The sequence below is a fragment of the Ursus americanus genome, chromosome 18 (genome assembly GCF_024610735.1).
Source record: "Ursus americanus isolate L20-20 chromosome 18, mUrsAme1.1.p, whole genome shotgun sequence".
Taxonomy (NCBI): Eukaryota; Metazoa; Chordata; class Mammalia; order Carnivora; family Ursidae; genus Ursus; species Ursus americanus.
Window position 1 is genome coordinate 48,332,362 of NC_142144.1, and position 24,922 is coordinate 48,357,283.

General features: G+C 40.1%; 1 protein-coding gene across 3 annotated transcripts in view; it reads right to left on the reverse strand.

The window, feature by feature from the left end:
• The window catches only part of ADAMTSL1 (ADAMTS like 1), an 874,799-nt gene that overhangs the window by 245,528 nt on the left and 604,349 nt on the right, over positions 1–24,922 (reverse strand). For all 3 annotated transcript variants that reach the window (XM_087869620.1, XM_087869619.1, XM_045780274.2), the window contains exon 6: positions 1,909–2,035. In XM_087869620.1, coding sequence (XP_087725746.1) covers positions 1,909–2,035 — 127 coding nt within the window. The remainder of the gene's footprint in view (positions 1–1,908; positions 2,036–24,922) is intronic.

A 24,922-nucleotide genomic window follows, 5' to 3' on the forward strand; every position in this document is an offset into this window, starting at 1 on the left:
ATCCAGGCAGAGTGTTCAGGGAGAGGGCATGAGTGGGGACGGAGGGAGGATCCCCTACCCCTAAGCCTGCTATACAGCATTTATGGCACAAAAGCAAGCCATCTCATTTTTCTGCATCTAGCAGAAATTCCTAGATTCCTAGATAATGAGCATTGATTCAATTACATGACATAAATAATTAGAAAGATTTGAACTCTTCCAGGATTTCTTAAAGTGTTCTATAAAAGTGACTTTTTAAATGCAACTTCCCCCCTCCCAAATATCCCACCATGACTTCAGAGATTTACAAAAGAATTATGCCTCTATCCTCTGGTTTTCATCTTCCAAATTCTTTAATTTTTCATCGTATAGAAGACGCTTCTATGAAACACATGAAAGAAAAAAAAAAAATCTCACCTGAATGTACTATATCAATGTCTAACTTACCTCATCCTTCATTCTCTCTGCCAGAGTCTTTTTTTCCCCCCAGATTCACATTTTTCACTGCCGGCAGGGGTGTTAGCATGTAAAGTTCCCTAAGCTGGTACCTCCAATGTTTCTTGTGTTTAAAAGTCCCTAGTCTTTCTTGCTACCACCTCTTCTTCCCTAGAGCCTAGTCCTTTGGGCAAACTGCCTGTTCCTGACTTCTGGGAAGAGTTCTTTAGTGTCCGCTGCCTTTTTTCTTGACCGACAAGTCCATTTAAAGCCACAGACCCTGCCATTTGGGGGGGTCAATTTGGGGGGTCAATTGTCTTTTCCCAGCTAGTCAACAAATAGAGAGAACAAAACCACATTCAGTAAAAGATATGCATTCTCAGTTCCCAAGGAGGAGAGACATGTGCAACGATACTCAATCAAAGATCTCTTGAAGGATTCTGGATAATGGCAAAATTTGGAGACAGTCTACCGAGCAAGGTCAAATTATTCTTTGAGTATAAGAATTGCCTTATTTCATCTTTTTTGATGCAGCACTTAGAGCAGGGATTGTCACAGAGGACAGTGTTTTGTAAAATGATCTGGGTCGCTGTGTGACCGCGTGGTTGTCTTAGGTATCATTAGACATGTGCCATCTACCCTAACAAGACCCAGCTGGGCAGACATCTGAGGTACTTGTCTTGATCCATCTAATTGCTTTAAAATGTCCCACCATGAAAATTATCAGCAAGGCTGTGGGACAGTCCAGAGGACTGAGTAAGGACTTAGGCTCTGGAATCGGACTCTGGGCTTGAATGTTGGCGCTACCATTTTAGAGTTGTGTGGCTCCGAGCAAGTCACATCATCTGTCTCAGCTTCAGTTATCTTGTTCATAACATAAGGATAAACAATGCCTTGCTATAAGGTTGTTATCAGGATAAAATGAGATGATCGTGCGAAGTTCCCGGCACATACTGTATAGTAAGCATACACTCGTTGTGCTAGTATAGAGAGATTAAGACATGAGAGTCAATACGTGGCTTCATATAATCACTGTCCGATATTAATTCTGAAAGAACCTGTGATCAGCACCAACCAAAGGTCATTTTGTAAATGAAGACAGTAGGAGTGAATTTGTTTAGATTTACACATTCCCCCTGCTATATCCCATCGGGTCATCAGATTACGTATCAGGCGGAGGCTTGGGTGCAGTCGGTCCTCATGGTGGCAAGCAAGTCTACGTTTGTAAATAGAGTGTATTTTGACCCACATGTACTTCACTCCTGCTGCACCACCAAAGAAAGGTTTCCTCCTTGGGGTTGCCATGGGTTACCTGACTTGTTCTACCTAAACTAATACACAAAGCAGGAACCTGAAGCTTTCTATAATATGTTCAGACCCGTCTTCATTTTGGTGGTGGCCTTATTCCTAGCTGCTGAGGGGAGCCAGCACGACACCGGGAGATATTAATCAGCCCACAAACCCCAAGATTGCCCCATCTCTGTAGTGTCTTACATTTAGTTGCGGAGAGCTGGGATTTATACTGCCCTCGGACCAGCCGGCAGGTGGACCCATCCCCGTTGCAGACTCCACAGTTATCCTCCTTGATGGTGCTTCCCAGCTGGTGATCACAGCCAACAATCTAACAGGAAAGAGAGATGTGTAATTCAACCAGGTGCCTACTGTAGGGATCCATCGTGAGGCCCATGGCCACTCAATGACCCTCCCTTCATTTTTGAGGAAACATAAAACATGCTTCCCATAGAGGGGAATGAATTCAGCTGGAATTTCAATCAAGCTAAGGAAGAAAAAAACAGAGCATAGACAAAGATGTTTTTACAGTTCAAATATATAAACAGAAAGAAGGGTGTGGGGAGAGAGGGAGAAAAAGAGAGAGGAGAGAGAGAGGACAAAGGCAGGCAGTGGAGAAGAAAGGGAGAGAGGAAGATCCTGACCTATTGATATTATTAATTAAGAGACTTAATTAAAAAATCATTCCCGGTGTCAATAATTATGATTCACTAAAATTACAAAAATACAATCGTGAAAGGAAAAATTTCATGTTCCATATTTTTCCTTAGACATAAGCTGTGTAAGAGTAGGGGTTTGGTATGTTAGGTCCACTGATGTACTCCAAGCGACTAGCATTGTGCTGGGCAAACTGTCAAGCCCTCAATAGAAATTTGCTGAATGATAATGGCAGGCGAGAATTCTACCACTGAACCACCAAGGCTGCCGAATGATAATGAAAATAGTTTCTTTTCTAGCTAGCACTTCAACCAGGAAAAGAGAAACAATCACAGAACCTGCCCACAGAAGCAAGATTATTGTATGCGTGTGTGGTAGGAGAAGAGGGTTGACGTGGAGGGCAGCAGAGATAACCAATACTGAGGGCCTCTTTTCCTGGCTATGTCCTGCCAGGCGCAATACAGGTATCTCATTAATTCCGAGAACGATCATGTAAGATATCTCCATTTTAGAGCTGAGACCATGAACCTGGCCAAGGTCACTTTGCTAATAAGTAGCTGAGTTCTAAGAACATCTAACTAAACATTTATGCTTCGTCCAAATCAGGCTTAACAAAATCACAAGCCCTCATCATGTATATGGGCAAACTCATTTGTGCTTTTCCTCTTTCCTTTCCAATGTTCAAGTTAAAAAAATGCAAATCCAAACTGCATCAGGTTGTACTTCTACAGCTCTGTTTAGATCTATTATCAAAAGACATATTCCGCTTCCAAATGACTTCAACTGCTGTCATTGACAAAAATAAAATGAGAACTGTAGTGACATTTGAAGGGGCTTCTTTCCAGAAAGTCCCCACAATTCATTCTGTCTTCCAAAAATCCAGTTGTTAATATGACCTTTCTTTGAGGCTTGATTTTCCTTTTTGTAGTTTTAATTAATAATTGCAATCACATGTTTAGGCAAAGTTCGAAAAATGCAGTTATTTCGCATTGCATTATATATGTGGTGTATTTTTTAAATGTGGTAATGTGTATTTTTTTTTATACACAGGCATACAGGCATCTTCATGCAGAGCCAACACATGCTGGCTTAAGAGTTCACTGATGTACCTCTACGGACTTGGAGTAAAATTATTTTCAAAATTTTTATCTGTAGGTGAACCCACACAGGAGCTGAGTAATTCCATATTCACTCGTATTCTGAACACCATGTGAAGTGGGAGTAGAGCAGTAACTTATTTACCACCACCACCCAAAAAATCGTTTAACCATTTAGCCAACAATGATCAGGATCTGCTATAGGCCAGGCACTGTGCTAGGAGCAAAATCCAAAGGCGAGTTTAAGCACGTGAGGGCCTCCCCTCAGGGGACTTAGAGTCTAGTAGTGGACGCACATAGTCAAATCATCACACACGATAAATGTAAAATGATAATCATGAGACAAACTATACAACCCAGATACATGATACTCCGAGAACATCAAATATGGAGAATTTGATCTGGTGAGAGAGGCCAGAGAAGAATTTCCTGAAGAAGAGTCTTTGGAGCTGAGATATGACTGAGGTGCCAGAGTTAACGAGACAAAAGGGAGGTGTTGCGGTGAGGTGTACTGCACATTTTGGTCATGCGCAGATGCCAGCTACTTCGTAAGTAACCCAAAACCAAAGTTGGCAAAAAAACAAAAACGAAAATAAACAATGTCAGGAGACTAAACCATATGATTGCCTTAGTAGGGTCAAATCCTTTGAAAAAAAACATGGCAATCCTAATTTTGGCAGTATTCAAAGAATCATTGACTCAGCTGTTGTTCTCTGGGGTTGGAAAGAGATGACCTTAATCTTGTAAGATACTCAGCACTATGGAAGGGTGATAGGCAGGGGGCATGGAAATTTACACTCTTAGGTGTCTCAAATATAACTATGTTTGTTCCTTACAGAAATTTCAGGTTTCTCAAAGGACTCAACTTTCTCTGGAAAATTTTTAATGGTCTCTGATGTCTTTAAAGAAGCCAAATAGGAGATTACCATGAAAATCTCTCTCTAATCCTAAAGATTTCTTATGGCTCCAAAGCCATTTTGAGAAAAGAACAATTCAGCTTCACAGATCCAAAGTAACAATCCATTAGGGTCAGCTAAATAGAAGGTGACATTCTTTAAGGCTAACTTGACCAGACCACCAACTTAGTGCCCTTGATGTAGGTTTATGGACCTCAGGATATGAACCAACTGAGTTCTAACTGGGCTTTAACTTCAGAATTGAAAAGACAAACATCTCCCTGACACACTTTTCCCCCTTTGTATCAATTCCTTTTTAAGCTGCCAAAATATTCTAACTCAATTATTTTTAAAACATGGGAATACTTTATCATCAGATAAAATGTCCTTATTTTGCTCCAAGTGGAAAACTATTTGCAGTTATATTAAGAAAATCATAATTGACATATTTCAGTCTGTCTCAACCTGTTGATCTGGAATAACAGATTAAAAATTAGTTGAACTGTTACACTGAGAGCTATTATTAATAACAAAGAAAAAACAGAAATATAGAAATGGGCTTATTTGGCAGTTATAATAACTCTCTCTGTGCTTTTGCACATACTACATTTCTGCCTAAAGCGCTCTTCTCCAACTCCTTATTTAGCAAACTCCTATTCATCCTTCAAATCCCAAATTAAGTGTCTCCTCCTCAAACAAGGCTTTTCTAGATTCCAGAGTTAGTGGCTTTATTACTCCATGCTTCCCTAGCCATTTGTTCATAACTCCTTGTGGCAGAGAATACTCATTGCCACCCAACATCTATCTTCCCTATTCTTCTCAGAACTCCAATTTTACTTGGGGTGGCAACATGTCCAGTTTAAAGAATACATTTTTTCATGGGCTTTGTGACCAACTTATAATCAGTGAAATAAAAGTGGAAGGGTTGTGTGGGACTTCTGGGAAGACTACTTAAAAGAAGCTGACTTAGATGACCCCACCTGCCCTCTACTCTTGGTCCTTCCTGTTGGCTTCAGGTGCTATATTGAAAAACGAGAAACTCCTGAGAACAGAAGCCTTGCAGTAAGGAGGGCAGAACAGAAAAAAAGAGCCTGGGTCTTTCACCTGATCACATCTTGACTTCTTTTTTTCTGTGAGAGAGTAAATCTCTTATGTGTTTAAGCCATTCTTACTTTGGGGTTTCTTTTATATACACCCAATTCAAATAGTTGTATAACTTATATTGAGTTTAATCTATTGATATGTCTGTTTCTATACCAGATCATGGGCTATTCGAGAGGCCATGTTTCATTTATCTTTGTATTTCTGATGTTTGGCACAGTGTTTGACATTTGACATGCACAGTGAATGCTGGTGAATCAATGAAACACACATTACAAACGTAATGATTTGTTAATGAAGCCATTGTAGGTTATAGGTAGGCAGGCCTTAGACTGCAGTCATTGATGACACACATGTAGACAAAAATGTGCATGTATGTAGATCTGTGTGCTTGTTTGTATCTGTGTACTCAGAGAAACAAACATACCATTAATGACAACTACAGGTCAAACCGAATCCTCTGTCCTGATGCACGAACAAGAATTACCGTAAAGGGCTAATATTTTTAAGAGACTATTTCCCGAGTGCACCTATGCTCATTATTAGTGAAATGTCATGGAAGGCAATGTTCAGGTCACTGAGTTCCCAGACCCACCCCATTCTGGACAAAACATTAAAGTGAGATAATGACCACTCATAACTTTGGCAACTACATGGGATTTTTTTTGTAAAGCGTGGAAAACTAGCTCAGTATTTTGACGAGTAGTTTACTCGTATTCTGCTACTAGGTGTCAACTCGGTACAGTGCTCTAACCTCCTCTGTATCCACAGTGTTGCTTTTTTTTTTTTTTAATAAAACTTTTATCTCAGGTGACATAAAAAGTGAAAAGCTCCAAGACGTTTTTGTTGTTTAAACACCATTAGGGGGTCATCAATGTTTTCCTCGCAGTCTTGACTGTAGGCTTTTTGCATATATATGTACATATATATATCACAGACATGCAATCCTTCATCCTATTTTTGAGTAGAACCTACAGATTTAACACCGCTGATTTTTCTTCATTCTCCTTCAGGATTTACTAAAGGGAAGGGGGAAAACCCTCACTAAGCAAAAACTAGGATGAAAATACCTAATTATCATTGGCTTACAGACTTCAAGCATGTCGTGCGGATTTTAGGTATCAGGGCCATTCTGTGTGCTGATAGGAGGCTCTCCCTCAGTGTTACAGAGCTGATAACAAGTGAACAGGCAGACCACAAGACCGAAATTCTCTAGACACTGAAGTATGTATAACAAAATGTCTTCACTAGGAGCCACAGGAAAAAGAAAGATTATCATCTGAATAATTTGGAGAATGTAAATAAACACAACCCATAAGCCGATACCACGCCCCAAAATGACGTGCTTAGATGGGTTCACACTGGCCACATTTCAAATGGTTTCCCATAAGGACCGCAACTTCTAGCATCAAATACTGAGCCAGTGATGTCAAGCTTTTCTTGATCCAGCACCATGAGGTAAGAAACTTTTAAATCCCTTTATTTTCAGCACGGGGAAAGACAAATATGGAAAATCAAACGCTGTGAATCTGATCACAGCTGCTCTTATTTATAATTATTTAGTTCAGATAGAACTTTATGGGGAAGAGTGTGCTCTTACATACATTATAACTCATTTACTACCTATGTTAATAGGGAAGATAGCGTATCCTTAACCTTATCCTCAAAAGATTTAGATATTGACTGACTTGTTTATGTTTTACCTTTTTGCAAAAATATTTATAGCATATACATATAATGCAAGAAAATAAAATTAAAAAAAGCACAAATGGGTATATGGGGCAAAGAGAAAAATAAGTAAGAAAGATGAGTTAAAGCCAGACGGGGAGAATTATACAGAATACATACTGTGAAGTCCTACACAGTTGCTAAATGGGGGTTACATATCTGGATATGAGCTTCCTAGAAGAGAGGAAAACATGAGCAATCGCAAGAGTTACAGCATTTACTGGATCTTTTAGAAAAGGTATAGGATAATGTGTTCCTTGTAGGAGACACTCAATAAATATTTATGTAATGAATGAATGACAGACTGGCTCAGGAGAACCATAATTACTCAAAGTACTGAAATCCTAGATGTTCAATCCGCTACGAGTTTTCTGAAAGACAGTGCCATGTAACAGTGTCCCAATAACAACTCAGCAAATAAATACAAGACCTTTCAAAGAACTGGCTCTTCAATAATCTTTGAAGAACCCTAATAGTCAGGGAACATTTGGTAAAAGCAAATTTTAAGGAGCCAAACAAATCATCCAGGTACAGAGCATTGTGATGGTCAGACTTAATCTACGAATAGACTTTATAACACGTAGGGATGGGTTGGCAAAAATATGGCACATGTGCAGCTATTTTTCCTGCAGGACCCATGACAGACATTGCTAATCAACTGCAGCACCCTTTGCCACTGAGATTTTATGTGGCTCCAAATCTTCTATGGCCTTGTACTCTAGAAGCCAAATTCAATAGACTATGGCTGTCATTGGAGGAGACGACACCAACTTACCATTCCAGAGTCAGAGAAATGAACTGGCTGACCATCTTTTGGATGATTCACCACAAATACCTCTCTTAGAAATAGCATTCTTCAGCAGTGTGAAGAAGAAGGGGCGAGAATGACCCCTGGATTGACAAAAGCCCACATGTGGCTGCATCCAAAACGGATCAGGCACAGAAGTTGAAGGGGCTGGAGATGCCAAGTGAAGTGTATGCATTTTTGATAACTTTGTACTTCTGATGACTGTACAGTTTGAAATATGATATTTTTATCAAGTTTTATTAAAATGCAGAATTCTGTTTTACTTTTTTTTTTTTAAGCTATGTCATTAGCACCAGAACACTTCATTGCTGTTTTTGGGGAAGGGCATATGTCATTAATAGAATATCCCCAAAGCTAGATTGATATGGGAGAAAATACCTTTCCCTTCTAGTTTTGAGAAACTTCAAAAAAATCCCAGAAGGAGAGATTCCTTGATGGTGACATGTATTAGCCATCTTGGCACAGATGCCCCGTGGTGTGGAAAAACTAAAATTCATTTTTATGTCTTTTTCTCCCTCTCTGCCTTTACCATAGCCTTGACCCCCTTAAGCCCAGAGACCTATTGGAAACTGACCCCAAGAAATGGTTCCCAGTATGTCAGGCAATCTGGACTTTATAGTGTCACCACTGAGATAACATCCCTCAAAAGAATTTCTTTTTTAGCTTCATAATTCAGGTTGATAATTCTGCCATTATCACTTCATTTCCCACAAGTTAGGGTCGGCTTTTGAAAAGTTGTTAAACAATATGTTACATGTGAAATGTCAACACTCATTCTAAACTTTCCCTGTTCAGAGCTTCCAATGGAGACTTCATTGGGTTTTATAGTGGCTTTCTGACTTTGGTAGTCCGTTGAAGAAGGGGGTTTGAAAGCTGTTGTATACTGTTAGTGACTGTCTGTTCATGTCCTGCCTGAAATGCCATGATTGTTTATGAAAAGTAAACAATGTTTAGTAAAGCTGGACACTGTTTGGCTTGGAAAAAAAAATTAACATTCTCTTAAGATTTGAATGATTTCAAGTACAAATTATAACACTGAGATTCAAAGAAAATAAACAACTTCCCCCAAGGTAACACAGATGGTAACTAACAAAACCAAAATTCCAACTTGGGGTTCCTGACTACAGGTTATCGGAGGTTGTCTGTGAATCATGAAAAGACACACTATATAATATTTATTATGGCAGTGAATGGTGATAACAAGGTTGATTATTCTTATCAAGATCACGGCTACCAGAGCAGGACTTATGCACAGGGATGAATAGGCGTCTTCATCTGTGCTATGTGACTTGGAAACATATAGGAAGTAAGTGGGAAGGTACACCCCCATCTATACTTGTGCTTCACACCCCTCCAATATGAGAAAACAATATGCCTGGCCATTCACAAAGGTGCTAATCGTGGTCCATGAGCTATGTTTAGTATTTTCAAAGCCTAGTAGAAATATACTGACCTGTCATAAAACTACATAAGGTCCCCCAAACCCCAACCATCTCATTATACAAATAAGCTGAATCCTGATCTTTATTGCATTTATTTTATACTTCTACTCAGGTCTTTAAGTCATAAAATGGGAAAACAAATTATTACTTAATACATGCAGTGTTTTGAGTAGATGGAAACTTCCAAAACACAAGGCCCATAGGAAAAAAATAATAAAGAACACCTTTGTGTTACAAAGTTGGGAACCACTGGTTTAGTCCTTTGTTTGTTGTTCAAATACTCTTGGGAGGAGTAACACATGAAGTTGTTGATTATACTTAAATTAAATCAAACCAACTGAGCATAAGGCATTATGCTAGTTCTTATGGTGCTGTAGGGACTACACGTAAGTAGTAGGCATGGTCCCAATCTAGGGTGAATGGGTTTAATCAGATAATTTCCTCAAAATAGGTGAGAACAGAAAAGGAGTAAGATCTCCAAGGCTTAAGGTCATAGGAATACAGAGGTAGAGCAAGGGAAAGCAACCTAGAGAAGAGAGAGTAAAGTAGTGTTTGCCAAACACGTGCTATATATATCTTCTCCCTTAATTCTTTTTCTTATTGAGATATAATTGATATATAACATTAGTTTCAGGTATAAAATATAATGATTCAATATTTATATATATTGAAAAATGATCACCCCAATAAATCTAGTTAACATCATTTAATTCTAATATCTCTGATGTTATCCTCATACTATCCCTGATTAACTATGTCTATTTTACAAAATAGACAATTTTTTTTTAACAAAAAGAAAACTGAGACTCAGAAAGGTTCAACAATTTGTCCAAGATCACATTTTTGGGAATTGGTGTTGCCAGAGTTGAAATCCAAGCTGAGCAGCACTATGTCATCAAGGAGTGATTCCTCTATTCCATGATGTATTGTGTTCCTCTTGGGGGTTAGAAGGGCAATGAAGAGACAGGAAGAATGAGGATGAACATGTTTCTGTCAGCCACAGCTTGCTGCCAAAAGCAACATCAGCCTACAGCTCTAAGAACTAAGATTGAGCATCAAGAGAAGAGACGGATCTTTGCATTCAGTAGCTTTGAAGATTATTTTCAATGGACAGAATTTGTTTTTTTGAGGGAGCAACTGAGTTGGTTTTAAAAAAAATTAGTTGCTTTTTTTCAACAGCCACACATATGCCACTGGGAAATACCAGTAAATGCCCACAGGTTATCAGGCCAAATGGAAGACGTGTAGCTCTCCTAGGCTCTAAAACAGCACAGTGTGAAAAAAAAAATATGTGAAGGCATTAATTCCCTTTCTTCCAGGCAAAGATTTTCCAAAGGGATTGTCCCAATACATGAGCCTCTCTCTTCTGGGCTTACCAATCACTGGTAGGACGATCCACTTTCCTCTTGGATTCACCAGAGTCCTTACAATGGCCCAGAAGCTCCTACATCATCTGAGTTACCTCTGTGACTTCATCTCCCTCTGGCTCACTCTCCTTGCTGTTCTGCAAACACAGCAAGCACTTTCGTGTCCTAGGACAGCACTGGTTATTGCCTCTGCCTGGAACATTCTTCTGTAGCCACCTCTGAAGCCTCCTTTAAGCTTTTGCTGGAAACATTCATCTTTTTAATAAGCCCTACTTTGACCAGACCATTTCAAGGTGCATCCCAGACCCATGTTTTTTTTTTTTTTTTTAAGATTATTTATTTATTTATTTGACAGAGACAGCCAGCGAGAGAGGGAACACAAGCAGGGGGAGTGGGAGAGGAAGAAGCAGGCTCCCAGCGGAGGAGCCCGATGCGGGACTCGATCCCGGAACGCCGGGATCACGCCCTGAGGTGAAGGCAGACGCCTAACGACTGCGCTACCCAGGTGTCCCCCAGACCCGTGTTCTACACAATTCTATTTTTTAAAATTCTATGGCACTCTTTTTATAATATAGTTTACTTATTAAGTTTATTGTTTATTTTCTATTTCCTACTAGAATATAACACCACAAGGTCCTAGTGTCCAATAATATAAAAAACTAATAAAAATTTGTTGAATGAATGAATGAATGAATGAATGAATTCTGTATATACACAAGGCCACCGGGGAGAGGGATATATTATGGTTTCAAAGAATTTCCTCCTTATCCTATCCTAGAACATAACAACAGCTTCCACCATTTCAACTCTCTGCCACTAGTTCCAAAGATCAAAAAAGAGCTCTCTGTCAAAAAGAAAAACATCTCTACGGATGCATTATTTTATTAGCACTGTAATCTCCACTTTAATTTCTGCTAGTCACTTTGCCTGCTATGTCTCTAGTCCTTTACCCACTACTCCAGAATTGCCTTGGGGTATAAATGTTTATTATTTGTGAGCGAATCTCCCTCTTACCTCTTTTCCACTAGGCACAGTGCTCTAGGCTCCACACCCTAGGTCTGACACCAGCTCTGACCTGGAAACTCACTTTGTAATCAATCTCCTGAGTACCTGATTTTTTGGCCCTTCCTAAGAGACTTCAGCCTGGATAGTCCACGGCCTGACTCCTCCCATTACCCTTCCTGGGCTCTAGCCCTGTGGCTGGTCATCTGGACAGATTAGAACCATAGTCCTTCTCCACCTCCAACCTACCCATCCCCACCCTCATCAAAGGGTAGGGACTTCAACCACCTCTGTGGTTAAAATCTAAAGGAGGACTCATTGCAATGAGATGTGACCAGGTGCTGTTTTTTAAGGGTCCTGTTTCTATTTTCTTTACTGTTTGAGCTAGAGTTATTTTCCTGTGCTCCTTATTAGCTTGCTTGTCCTGCAGTTCTAGAGACGTTGGGCAATCGCCACTAGTTCTGTGGTGTTTCTCTCTTCATGTTATTAAGTAAATGGAAGAAAAAGGAGATGTCCACGTTAGGGGTTCGAGACCTCTGATAGAAAGAGCGGTGAGTTTATTAGATTGCAAATATTTTTAAGAGTTTTCCAGCACTGCCTTTTTTGAGATCGAGAATTTAATTTACTTAATGGCTGGATAAATACACCCTGAAAGGGAAAAAGAGAATGGCTAAGTCTTATTTCCAACATCTATTAAATTTCTTAGGTGCCCCTGATCTAATTTATTTTGCTCCTTTCTTATTTATTTAGGGTCTGGGCCAACTGCTTGTGTAAACTGATTCCAAAAAAATCTAGATTTTTTTTCCTTTGGCATATCATTTTTAGTTAAATTTGTTTGTCTAGTAGTCTTCAGCAGAAATTCTAAGAATTATCCTAGTATAGACATTTGTGCCTACAGACACTAGAATTCATTCTCGGCACATGGTCAGCGGACTTTTCTTTAACAGGCTGTCTTCTTCCCTCCCCTGCTTCCAAAATTAGGGTGTCTGGAGAATGTGAAACAAAATTATACAAAGGCGTGACCTCCGGCCTTGCTTCTGTCTCTTAGACTGTGAAGTACCCAAGAGGGAAAGTGTTGAATTTGGCCTCACTTCACATGGCATTAGCTGTAATTCTTTGTGAATTGCGGTGACATCATGGTATACTTTGACATCACTGCTCAGACTCCCTTCTGCTGCTGGGCATACAATACATAGTTTTTGTTCAAACACAAGAGTCCTTTGTTGAGAAGAAAAGATAGCAGCTGGTCTTCTGCCCTGGTACAAATGTGGATCTTACTGGAATGTGTCTGTTCAGTAAGTCACGACAAAGTAACCATTCTGCTGTGATGGTTAGAACTCACTCATATACATATCTCTGGGAAATTCTGTGAAATTTGACATCTAAAGAGTTCAAAATTTCAGATGTGGCCATAATTCAGCAAAATTCTGCATACAATAAAGCTCTCATTTACATGTTTGGATATGTCATCAGCAGTCAATTCCCAAAGCAGTAGTATGCTGTTTCTATGCGTGTGTTAAGAATAGAGGTGAAGAGAAAGGAAAGGTAAAGAGGGACTTATCTTTCTCCCCAAACAGTTCTACTCCATTGTAACTTTTCAAGCATCTCAGATCCCCAGCCAGAAGGGCCTCCGCCATTCCTTGGCTCTCAAATCAATTCCTGGTTACTTCCCAAAATATATTACATTATACTAATTCGAAGCTTCTGGATGGTGCTATTAATATTCTAATTCAAAGTCAGTCAAAAATGTCCTCAACTGATATATTTATTTCCTTTTCTTTTCCTGGGTTCTCCCTTGCCATTTCTGTCCTAGAGGAAAGCCTGATAAAATTGATTAAAACAGAGTTTATATAAAAACATCATCTGTGAAATACCTCCAAACTTCTGTCCCATATGGCTGTAATACTTGCATAAGACAGAAAATTTTCAGATCAGCTTGAGAAACAAAGGTTGTGAATCTAAGATTATTCCCAGAGGAACAAGTCATATCACAAAATATTTGGATGGGTCAGTAAACTTCTTTTACTGAAAAAAAAAATGAATGTTTACTCTCTCATGGAACAAAGAGAGTCATGTCATGGGTTCTGTCATGAGTCTTACAGTTGTTTAAAGCATTTGTTCCCCCTCTAGAACTTTTACGCTGAAGACCAACAGGACCATAGTGCCCCATCTCAGCCTTTTATCTCCGGCCATTTCTTACCCTGGAACATCATTAATTACACCAAGAATCTACATGTCGTGTAGCCCTAAGCCACGCGAGAGGCAGCATGACGTCATAGGAGGAACAGATGACTCAACCTGGATGTGATGATTTATTACCTTTGCTTGAATATATCATACGCCCTCAGTATGAGATTCAGTTCTCTCATGCTTTATAAGAGGATAATCAGATCTACTTTATATACTTGTTTAAAGATTTCACGTGAGAGCTTACATAAAAAGATCCACTACAGGGCCTACCAGGTAACAAGTCTGACTATATATCCAGGGATTTCTGGGACAATTCTATTCTCAGATCTTCTATTTTATAGTTGCCATCGTTATTGGGTCACGTGTGCTGATTTCCTTGGGGGGATATGTGGTCATCGTGCAAATGGCAGGTATTTGCTCCTATATGTGAAAACGTGTCTGAAGTTGTCAAGGGTGTCTTTGTTATCTGAGCACCTGTAGATGGGTTGTCTCACAGCTCTAGGTACAGAGTCACATTTGTAAAAGCTCTGGTCCATTTTAGTTCCTCTGGATTTGACAACAGCAAATATAAAGTAAGACTATGACCCCAATCCTGTGGAAGAAATAGACTTAGGGAATGAGAACTGGGACTTCTCAAGGATTCTGGTAGGCATGTAAAAAGCCTCTCTAGAATTGCTGTGGAGTAGCAAATCATGTCCTCTGTGGGCCACTCAGATGAGAGGAGAATGCTTAGGATTCTTAAAATAGCCTTCCTTACCTCTCCACTTCTAGACCACTAATCTGGTTAATTCGGGGCCACTTTCAAATACAGATAAGAGGAACAATCGCTAAATGTATTTGTCAACACAGAAGAGATTTCTCAAGTTCAGTCTTCTAAAACCTGAAGCCTGGGGAAAAATATATTTTCGGGGGCTAGAGCAAGAGTTTGGGGTCCTGTTTTCTCCATGGGAGCCTGCACCCATATGAATGTGTTACTATGACAGCTAAATATAATAAAGAAAGTGAGTACTCAGCAAATTCAATTGGTATAAGAAATATTCAAAATCTATTTATTTTAATGGGGAACAAACCTTGAATATGAATGTGCAAGCCAAAACAAATCAGTTAAAAAAAAATTTTTTTTAAAGGAAAAGTAGAATGCTTGAAACTGGGAATTTGAAGTGTTTCTTAATCAGAATTAGCAATAAACCAATAAAAGAGCAGTCATAAAGTCCTAAGAGAAGCACAGACTTGCTGATTTTTAATGGGCCCCAGATTTCCTGAGTCTAACGGAAGGTTAGCTGCTGGATGGGGTGGTGACTGGATTGGGTGGGAAGAAGACTGATGGTTATGCGCTTGGCTACCCTTTCAAACTCTATCGAGGCTGCATTTTGCTGAGTCATTACAGTATTGACTGTGGCAAAAATAAACTGCCCCTTCTTTCATTTTAGACAAAAACAAATTCACTCAAAGGCTCCGAGATAAAAAGAAATGACTGCATACATTTTTCCCATTGAGAAAGATTAAGAAAATTCCACTAGCCACCCACTCGCATTCATAAAAATGAACTCTTATTCTTTCCTATCATAGTCCTAGTTTAAAATCAGCTGAAACTATAAATTTCAAATCTGACAGAATTCAACATTCAGCATACGTCTAATTCGAGAAGCTTACATTCACATTCAAATTTAGAAATATTTTAAAATCCAAGTTTTTGTGATAGTTATACTTGGTTTTTAGTCAGTTTTCTAAGATTACCTAAAACAGAGCACAGAAAGCTTATCTATGTGCTTTCTTCTAATTTTGTAAAGATACCCAATGGCCTGGTTCAGTGCCCTCACCTTATTGCTTCCTGGTCCCCATGGGTAAAGAACAGAGTTTTTCATGGCTCATGCAACAATCATAATTTGGCTATACTAAACCAAGTAACATTTCTTCTGCATGTATTATGTAAAAGTCATATAAATTTTGGATAATTGGTTTATATTTTAAAAGTATGCAATGTGTGTCCTTATCAATACATCTATGTGGATCTAAAATGGAAAAGTCCCGAAATTCTGTAAGGCTGGGTCTACCAAATACCACGTTTGCTAGAAAAACACGATTTAACCACTGATTTTAAGGTTTTCAAGTGCTGTCACGTCAAATGGATTCTTTGCGTGGTTTTGACGTCATGCCATTTTCTACATTAAAATTCCACTATTATTAAAGTTAAACTATTTTTCTGTAGGTGCAGGCATGTTCTGAGGAATTGCTTCCTGGGAGATCTATCAAAGAGGAGATGAACACATTTGTTAGTGTCAGCATGATAATTTTTAGAGTGGGCTGCTGCCCAGAACAAGTGGTACTGAGTTCTCAGATGATTTGTAACCTCGATTTTTAAATTCCTTCCAGTGAAGGTGTCAAGACCGAGGACACATGGAATTTCCTTTGCTGCTTGCCTCGGCAAGGTGCGGTCTTCCCAGCTGAGGTCTGGGAAGCCTCCTGTTTTGTGGCTAGTGAATGGCAGTTGCATGAGAGCTGACAGGAAGGTAGAAAATAAATACCGTCAGCCACAATTATTCTTGAAAAGTGCGAAATTATCCTAAGAAATTGTAGACTGTGGCAAAGGACACTTCTCACTTAAATCTGATGTCAAGAAGAGAGAACAACAAATACCTAGTGAAGGGGGAATGAATCATGATTCTGAGAAAGTGCCTACTGTGGGCTAGTTACTGCCAGGTGTTTTGCTGAGTTCACGAAGCCTGGCACAAACTGCGCAGGTGACAAGCCTGGGCAACTTCCTTTGTCACCTGTCTAGAAAATGGCAGACTTGGGGTTCCAGCGTCTTTCTAATACATCATTCCTCTTACACTGGGTCACCTGATTCACCAGAGGACTTTTAAGGCAACAGTGTGTATATTCAGAGGAGTGGGCAAGCACCACACATCTGTAGCAGCTGCTTCTATGATGGCACACTGTTTTACGACACAGTTGTTCAGGGAATGTTTGTACCACTCTGCTTCGAAACCTAGCCTAGCTCGCATCAATGTTCACTCAGTTTGTTTCTTAGCCCCAGCTTAGAGCATTCAAAAGGGGAAGATGCTTCCGAAGGGCAGTCTCTAGGGAGACAAAAACTTCCAAAAAAGATTCCAAGACTTTTTCCACTAGTATGAAAATAACCCCCCTGCAAATTTATTTTCAATGCTTGCCTACAGCTTGGCTTTGGCACTAAGTCAGCTATTACCTTAAACAGAGGGAAAAACATCTCCAGTAGCAGTTGGCAAGACAAAGGGGAAGGGAGGAGGGAGAGAATGGAAAGAAACTGAACTCAGCCCAAACACAGCTCACATCTGGGCGGCCTAACCCGGCAGAGACCTCCCAAGCCCTGCCAGGGGCCAGTGAGTGTGACCTCCAGGTGAACTTTGGAATTGTACCACGCAGTGTCAGGAAGAAGAAAACCCAGGAGGACACACCGCCAGTTCTGTAGCACACTGACTTGGACAGCCAGTTCACACCAATGGTACCTGCCTCTGCTTCCCCATCCGGCCCCGGGGTCAGAGGCCAACGCATGAAGCAAGAAGGAGGCGTTCCAATATCAAAACACCTTTACATGCAGCCCTGACCCTCTCTGTCAAAGGCAAAATAAAAGCATTTGGAAAGCATGTGAACAGTATTTTCATATTAGTTTTTATTTGAGAACCTCACAGAATTCCAAAAAGCGGGGACACGTTAGCTCCAGAAATGGTCAAGATTCCTGTCCCAGGGGAACCGCAAGGACAGAGTGAGGACCATGGGAAGCGTTAGTTAGGTGGGAAGCTGCCATCCCGCTTGTGCTTCCTGAAAGAGCAGTTCTGTCGCTGGGCCTGAACCAAAAGCTGTCTGCCCCATTTCTCTAAGAATTGTTAAAAGTGAGGGCAGAACCCCCTGCCGAAAATAATCACGCATTGCTTTAAAGTGTGTATACAGTCAAGGTTACATTCCTGGACCAACTGCTTATCTGATAGTTCCACAAGTCCCACTTCTTTTACAATGGGATTAGAACTTTCTTTTAGACGTCAGGGCTTTTTCAACTACATTGTCAGCCAGTGGGTCTCATTAGGTCTTAAGAAAAAGGCTCCATTTTGTAAGTGGTCATTTAAATTGCAGACGTGGATTCAGCCTGCCAAACGTGCACACGCTATCATCAATCAACAAAGGCACACAGAGCGGGCTGCAGCTCTCTGAAACAGCTCATTGGTATGCAAAGAGGCACAGCTCTACTTTCCTTCCTGCAGACAGCATCTCACTATTTTCATGGTTATTCTCCGAGTTCGTAAGCAGCAGAGGGAGAAAAGGTGGGGAAGAATACAGGCTCCAGGGATTCCGTGCCCAAACTTTTGTAAATTGCTTGAAGACATTTCAGGGCCATGATCTCCATCACAATGAAGTCCTTTACTCAGCACCCTTGATGGGAGTGCATTGTCCTAGCTGTTGGCGGGTAAACAGCTGAAAAGTCACAGCCATGCTTTAGAGACCTTTATAAGCTAGAAATATGGGTATAAGAGGAGTAGGCAGAGCTGGTGAGAATGAACAATGGTACAGCTGCTGTGGAAAGCAGTATGGAGACTCCCCAGCAAAGGGGACATAGAATTACCACGTGATCCAGCAATCCCAGGTCTGGATATACACCTAAAAGAACTGAAAACTAGGACACGAACACATATTTGTAGGTCCATGTTTGTAGTGGCACCATTCTTACCCAAGTGCCCATCAGCAGATGAACGGATAAACAAAATGTGGTTTATACTGTTAAATTAATTAAACAAGGAGGCCATTAGACTAGACTGAGGCGGCTCTAATGCCATCGCAGCCTACATAAGCAAACCCAAATCTAAGGCTATGCATGCCTCAAGGTTACAAAATCAACAGGGTAAGGATACGCAATCACTAACAGCCAACTAGGCCTGAAGTTAAAGCCAATCAAATAATTTCCTTTCTTTGCTTCTGCACTTTCTTTAAACAAGTCTCTCCCCGGCTCCTGTCGGTGAGTCCTCCCAATTGTGTCTGATGTGATAGGGCCCAATTCTAATTGATAAATATCCAAATAGTTTCAATATTTTTAATATGCCAGTTTCTTTTTAAACAGTTCACAAAATGGAATATTATTCAAACTATAGAAAGGAAGGAAAATCTGACCCATGATACACAGGGATGAACCCTGAAGACTTTCTGCTAAGTGAAATAAAAGACCGATATTACAAATATTGTATAAGTCCGGTTATCTGAGGTATCCAGAATAGTCAAATTCATAGAGACAGAAAGTGGAAAGATAGTCACCAGGGACTGAGAGGAGGGGGAATGGGGAGTCACTCTTTAATGGGTATGGAGTTTCAGCTGGAGAAGATACCATTACAGAGCAATGTGTATGTACTTAATGCCAATGAACTTGAACTGTAAACCGAAAAATGGCTAAAGTGCTAAATTTTGTAATATATATATTTTACCACAGACACACATACACATAGGAGGTAGAAAAGCGACAGGCATAGATAATTAATACAGAGATGGAACTGGGTAAAGAAATACATGCATGTAAGTAAGTATATGCGATGACGTTTGCTTGTAGTTGTTGAGAACATAACTTTGTAGTGATGGCATTAGTGTAATGCCAGCTGGTCCTACTGGCCTTCTTCTTTGCGGATGTGGACAGAACCCCATGTGTTTGCACTCCCTGTTCTTCCACTGAGGAAGCTTGATATGGACCCTACCATGCCACATTGTTCAGTATAGAATAGCATAGGAGAGTATAATATAGTATGGTATAGTATAGGGGAGTATAGTATAGGGGAATATAGTATAGGGGAATATAGTATAGTATAGTATAGTATAGTATAGTATAGGTTAGTAGAGTGTTGCAGTATAATGTAGTGTAGTATAGTGAGGTGTAACGTAATGTAGTATAGTGTAGTATATAGTATAGGGTAGTCGAGTGTAGTATAGGGTAGTATAGTATAACTATAGGGCAGTACAGTATAGTGTAGTATAGTATAACATATGTAGTATAGTATAAAGTAATATGGGACAGAGTACTGTAGGATAGGATAGGATAGTGTGGTGTAGTATAGTATAGGGCAGTATAGTATAGTGTAGTATAGCATATATAGTATAGTATAATGTAATATAGTATAGGGTAGTGTGGGATAGGATAGGATAGTATGGTATAGGATAGGATAGTAATAGTGTAGTGTACTATAGGGTAGTATAATATAGTGCAGAGTAGGGTAGTATAGCATAGTGGAATACAGTGGAAGGTAGTATATGGTATAGGGTAGTATAGTATGGTATAGGGTCGTAGCGTTGAAGCCAGATGGATCTGAATTTGAATGCAAGTTCTGTTCCTTATTAGCGTATGACCTTGTCCGTGTTCTCACATCTCTGGGTGTCTTGGTTTCTTTTGTAATACGGTTCCAATCACACCTCTAAAAGCAGTTATGAGAATTCATTATAAGGATGTAAAGCTCGTCAAGTTTACCAAAGGGAGAGGCTCTTACTACCATTAATTATAATGACAAATATGGCTGTGAGTTCTTTAAAACTTAAAAACGGAGCTCTCATTTTACATACAAATATTATTCATTATTCAAGTGACTTAATTTGCCCCCTCAGAAGGTGCCCACTGGTCTAAAGAAGGAAGATGGGGTTGTTCAGAGAGAGTAGGTATCAAAAACTCAGAGAGGATTCACCACCATGAACACACTGGTTGTGCCCTTAGTCGGCCGCCTAGGCTTGCTGCTCCTCAATGTCTGGCTTACTTATCTCCATGTGTCAAACACCTCTACATGAGGAAGAAAAGTCTCAACAGACTCTATCTAATAGCAGATTCCCTATAGGAACATACTCCTTTATCAGTATGGACAACTGAGAATTGTCTGTCTCTATTTGTTTGAGTGGGAGAATAAACGGTCTTACGTACTAGCTGTGGGGTACAGATGGGACTGGTTTCTCATCAGCCTGGGAAGGGTTGATGGAGGACGTGAGATGTGAGCTGTGAACTAAGGAATGGCAGGAGTCCTTTGGAACAATAAAGGCAAGCTGCCAAGTCCCCCCCCAAATCGGAAGCAGACTAGGGGGCTTGAAGCCAGGTGGGTCCTGATGCTAGTGCTGGTACCGTGCTAGACACATTCCTCCAGGCTGCACACCAGAAACGTCTTCCTCAAAGCCCCACAGAAGTCTTGCTGGAATCCATTAAAACATTGTTTGAACCCTGGTGAACTTTTGGCTGAAGAAGAGAGGAGGCTCATGTTTGCAGCAGAAGGTTCATCTTGTCCTAGTACAAAAAGATTTTAGTATGAACCAAGACAGAGGTTTTCTGTGGCTTGTCTATCAATATTAACTTCTGAGCATTTTCAGCCCATCAGATTCGTCCACTAAAGGATGAAAGATATACTTCCCTGTCCAGGGAACAGAACAACTCAGGGGGTACCTACTCTCTCAGAGACAGCAGACAGTAGCAAAATCATACCCATTTATTAACCAGGGAGAAGATTTTTTTATGCATGAGCCCACACTGTAGTACCGTTAGAATTACTAATAGTCATGGAAGATGGCAGAACATTAACGCAACTTGCAGAACTATTGCCTTAAGAAATTATTTCCTATTATGGGAAAATATCTGGGATATTTCTCAGACTGAATCTCTAAACAACGAACGTTCTAGACTTTTGAAAGTTCTAAGAGCCTTTGTCAATACTTTGACTATATCTTACAGAAGCTTCACACACTCAATAAAGTCTACTTTTATGTAGACGGAATCCCTGATTTAGAAATATACAAGCAAATAAAAACTTATAAAACTGTCACTATATCCACAGTCATGTATAGCATTCCCTAAGAAATCCCTAGTGGCCACGACTGAATTACTTGTTCCATCTGCTAGCCATGGCTCATCTGTTCAATAATAGAGACACCTAGACTAGACCAGATTGTCTTGCCTGGGACTTAAAGAGTGACTGGAACAGATAAAGACAGAAGTCTTCCTCCAGATCTACGCACATCTGCAGCTGAGGACCTCAAAGCCACCCTAGCTCCTTGCTTCCTAAAGTCTGGCCCTTCAGCTTGTCCTTTGATTTCAATCACTCAGGTAACTGTTTTTCTGAATAAACAGCTGCTATTCCTATCACTGATCCTATGCTTTCAATAATCCCCCCTTTTGAATTTTGATTGAACAAAATACATTTCTGTTGCTTGTAACCAAAAGAACTTTAACAGAGAGATACATATTTTGCTAGGAGACGACATTTATTTTCCTACCCTGAAACTAAATGTATAGAAGGAAACTTTGTTAAGCAGTCTATTCCTAATATTTTTAAGAGAGGAGTGAAAAAAAAAATCAAAGGAGTTAAAGGTTTTGAGAAATCCCATAGAAATGCAAGTGAAGGAAAATAATGTCAAAGGAAACCAATAGTAAATCTACAATATTCTGGATTTAAAAAGAAGTAGGTTTTAAAGATAGTAAAGGCTGGAATCAAGGGGAAGAAAGATGACATAAGATATATAATTTCAAGTATAGGAAATTTCATTTTTTCCTTTTAAAATAACCATCGGCACAAGTTTAATGTGTATTTTCTTATCTTAAGGGTTTAAAAAACTTGAGTAGGTGCTCCTTACCTGATATCCAAATGTTCTTTTTAAAGCCTTTAATGTGGCCTCAAATCAACTTAGAGTATATTTTCACCAGAGTTCCTTTTATCCAGGAGGATGGCTACATGCATTAGCGCCTGAACTATTCCTTAGCTGGAGGATAAAATCAGAGTAGACGAAGCCTCGCCAACGATAACCGAGCTTCTCCCTTTGCCTCTTTCTTTTTTAATTTTTTTTTATTTTATAATTTTTTTTATCATGTTAGTCACCATACAGTACATCCCTGGTTTCTGATGTAAAGCTCGATGCTTCATTAGTTGCGTATAACACCCAGTGCACCATGCAACACGTGCCCTCCTCACTACCCATCACCAGCCTATCCCATTCCCCCTCCCCACTCCCCTCTGAAGCCCTCAGTTTGTTTCTCAGAGTCCACAGTCTCTCATGCTTCATTCCCCCTTCTGATTACCCCCCCTTTCTTTATCCCTTTCTTCCCCTACCGATCTTCCTAGTTCTTATGTTCCATAGATGAGAATAATCATATGATAGTTGTCTTTCTCTGCTTGACTTATTTCACTTAGCATTATCTCCTCCAGTGCCATCCATGTTGCAGCAAATGTTGAGAACTCGTTCTTTCTGATAGCTGAGTAATATTCCATTGTATATATGGACCAGAACCTCTTAATCCAGTCATCTGTTGAAGGACATCTCAGTTCCTTCCACGATTTGGCTATTGTGGACAATCCTTTGCCTCTTTCTGACAGAAGCTGGAAAACCAGTGGTCCATAGGGCCCCAAATTTTTGGCATCCTGTTGTATATTCTCATAGGCCTAAAATTCAGGAAGGGTTACTTGGGAGGGAGATATGATTCTGCAAGATGGTATGATAAAATGAGAAGTACAAGGTTTAAGTCTGATACATCAGTGTTCAAATCCTAACTCGGCTACTCACAAGCTATTTGACCTTCGACAAGCAACTTAACCCTTTGGGTTATACGCGGTGTTCGTGTGAGGTTTAAATGCTAGGTCAAGTACTTGGCACAGTGTCTGGCATGGTTCGTGCTCAGTATAGGAGGTGAATTATTTGTATTATTCTTACAATCACCTTGATGATGACTTTAATTCTTTCCCCTTGCCCTTAGAAACACCTAGCCTATGTGTCCTTTGGGGAAGGTCAGAGATACAGATAGCTGAAGAGTTCAGGCTGTGCAGGTAGCAAAGGAGACTTGGAAGTGTCCACTCCATCTCAAGGCTGCACCAAATATTCAGCTTTATCAAATGGTTGCCACGTTGCCGTACAGACCAAATGTTGCAGATCTGACTTTTTAAAAGATATGTTGTGACTCTGAAGTTTTATTGGCACTATATTTACATACTGGCAACTAATTCGAATTTTTACCAAACCACACTACGTGCACTGAATGAAAGTTGTCAGTGGGGGGTGTATTTGGCTGGAGGATTGCTAGCTCGCAACCTCTGCTTTAGAGCTATGAAAATCATCTGGGGAGAAAACTAAAACTATACTCCAAATTATAGAGAGAAACCTGGAGACTACTTGGGGAAATACCAGGCTAGACTTACATAGCCCCGATGAAACCATTCTCCATACACACTGCCTAAGAAAGCATGTTTTAAATGAGCATAAAAATGTTTCTCTGGATTAAAAAAAAAAAGCCTGTGCATGAAGAGACTCAGTGTTCCTCTGATCTGGCGGGATCCTATCCTTGTCCAAACACTCAGCTCTTCAGCCCGAGCTGCACAGACCTGTCTCGGGCACATGTGGGGGAAGGAAAGGGCAAGTGCCTGAAGACTTGTGCCCATGTCACCATTGAGTACGTCTCTGCCTTAACAAGCCACATTGTATCCTTTTCCCAAGCAAAGCATGTCCTTATAATCACTACTCACAAAAGGAATGAGAAGAAAAAAAAAATCCATCCCTAGCTAGGTCACATAAAAATCTAGAGTGGAAATGGCTGCACAGACATTATATCATATTACTCAGTAAAAAAACTGTTGCCTGAATGGGAGAATCAATGGGGAGAATCAAATTAACAAGTCTTCCGTGTCAACCAACAGGAATACTGAAGTTTTTGCCTTAGAAGCTCAGAGTTGCCTGATGGGAAGAACGTCTCCCTACCAGGAGAACCCTAGGGGACAGGGAGGAGGACAGCAGTCTAGTACACAGTAGGTGAGAACTTGGGAAAATGATACACTGGCTATATTCTTTTCATTTTCTTCCCAAGCTCCATCACCCCCTACCACTCCTTCCCTAAAACGCTTGTTTGTTTCTTTAAATCACCTGTAACTCTGCTGGCCAAGAAACTAAAGTCATATTCAAATTTAATCATAAA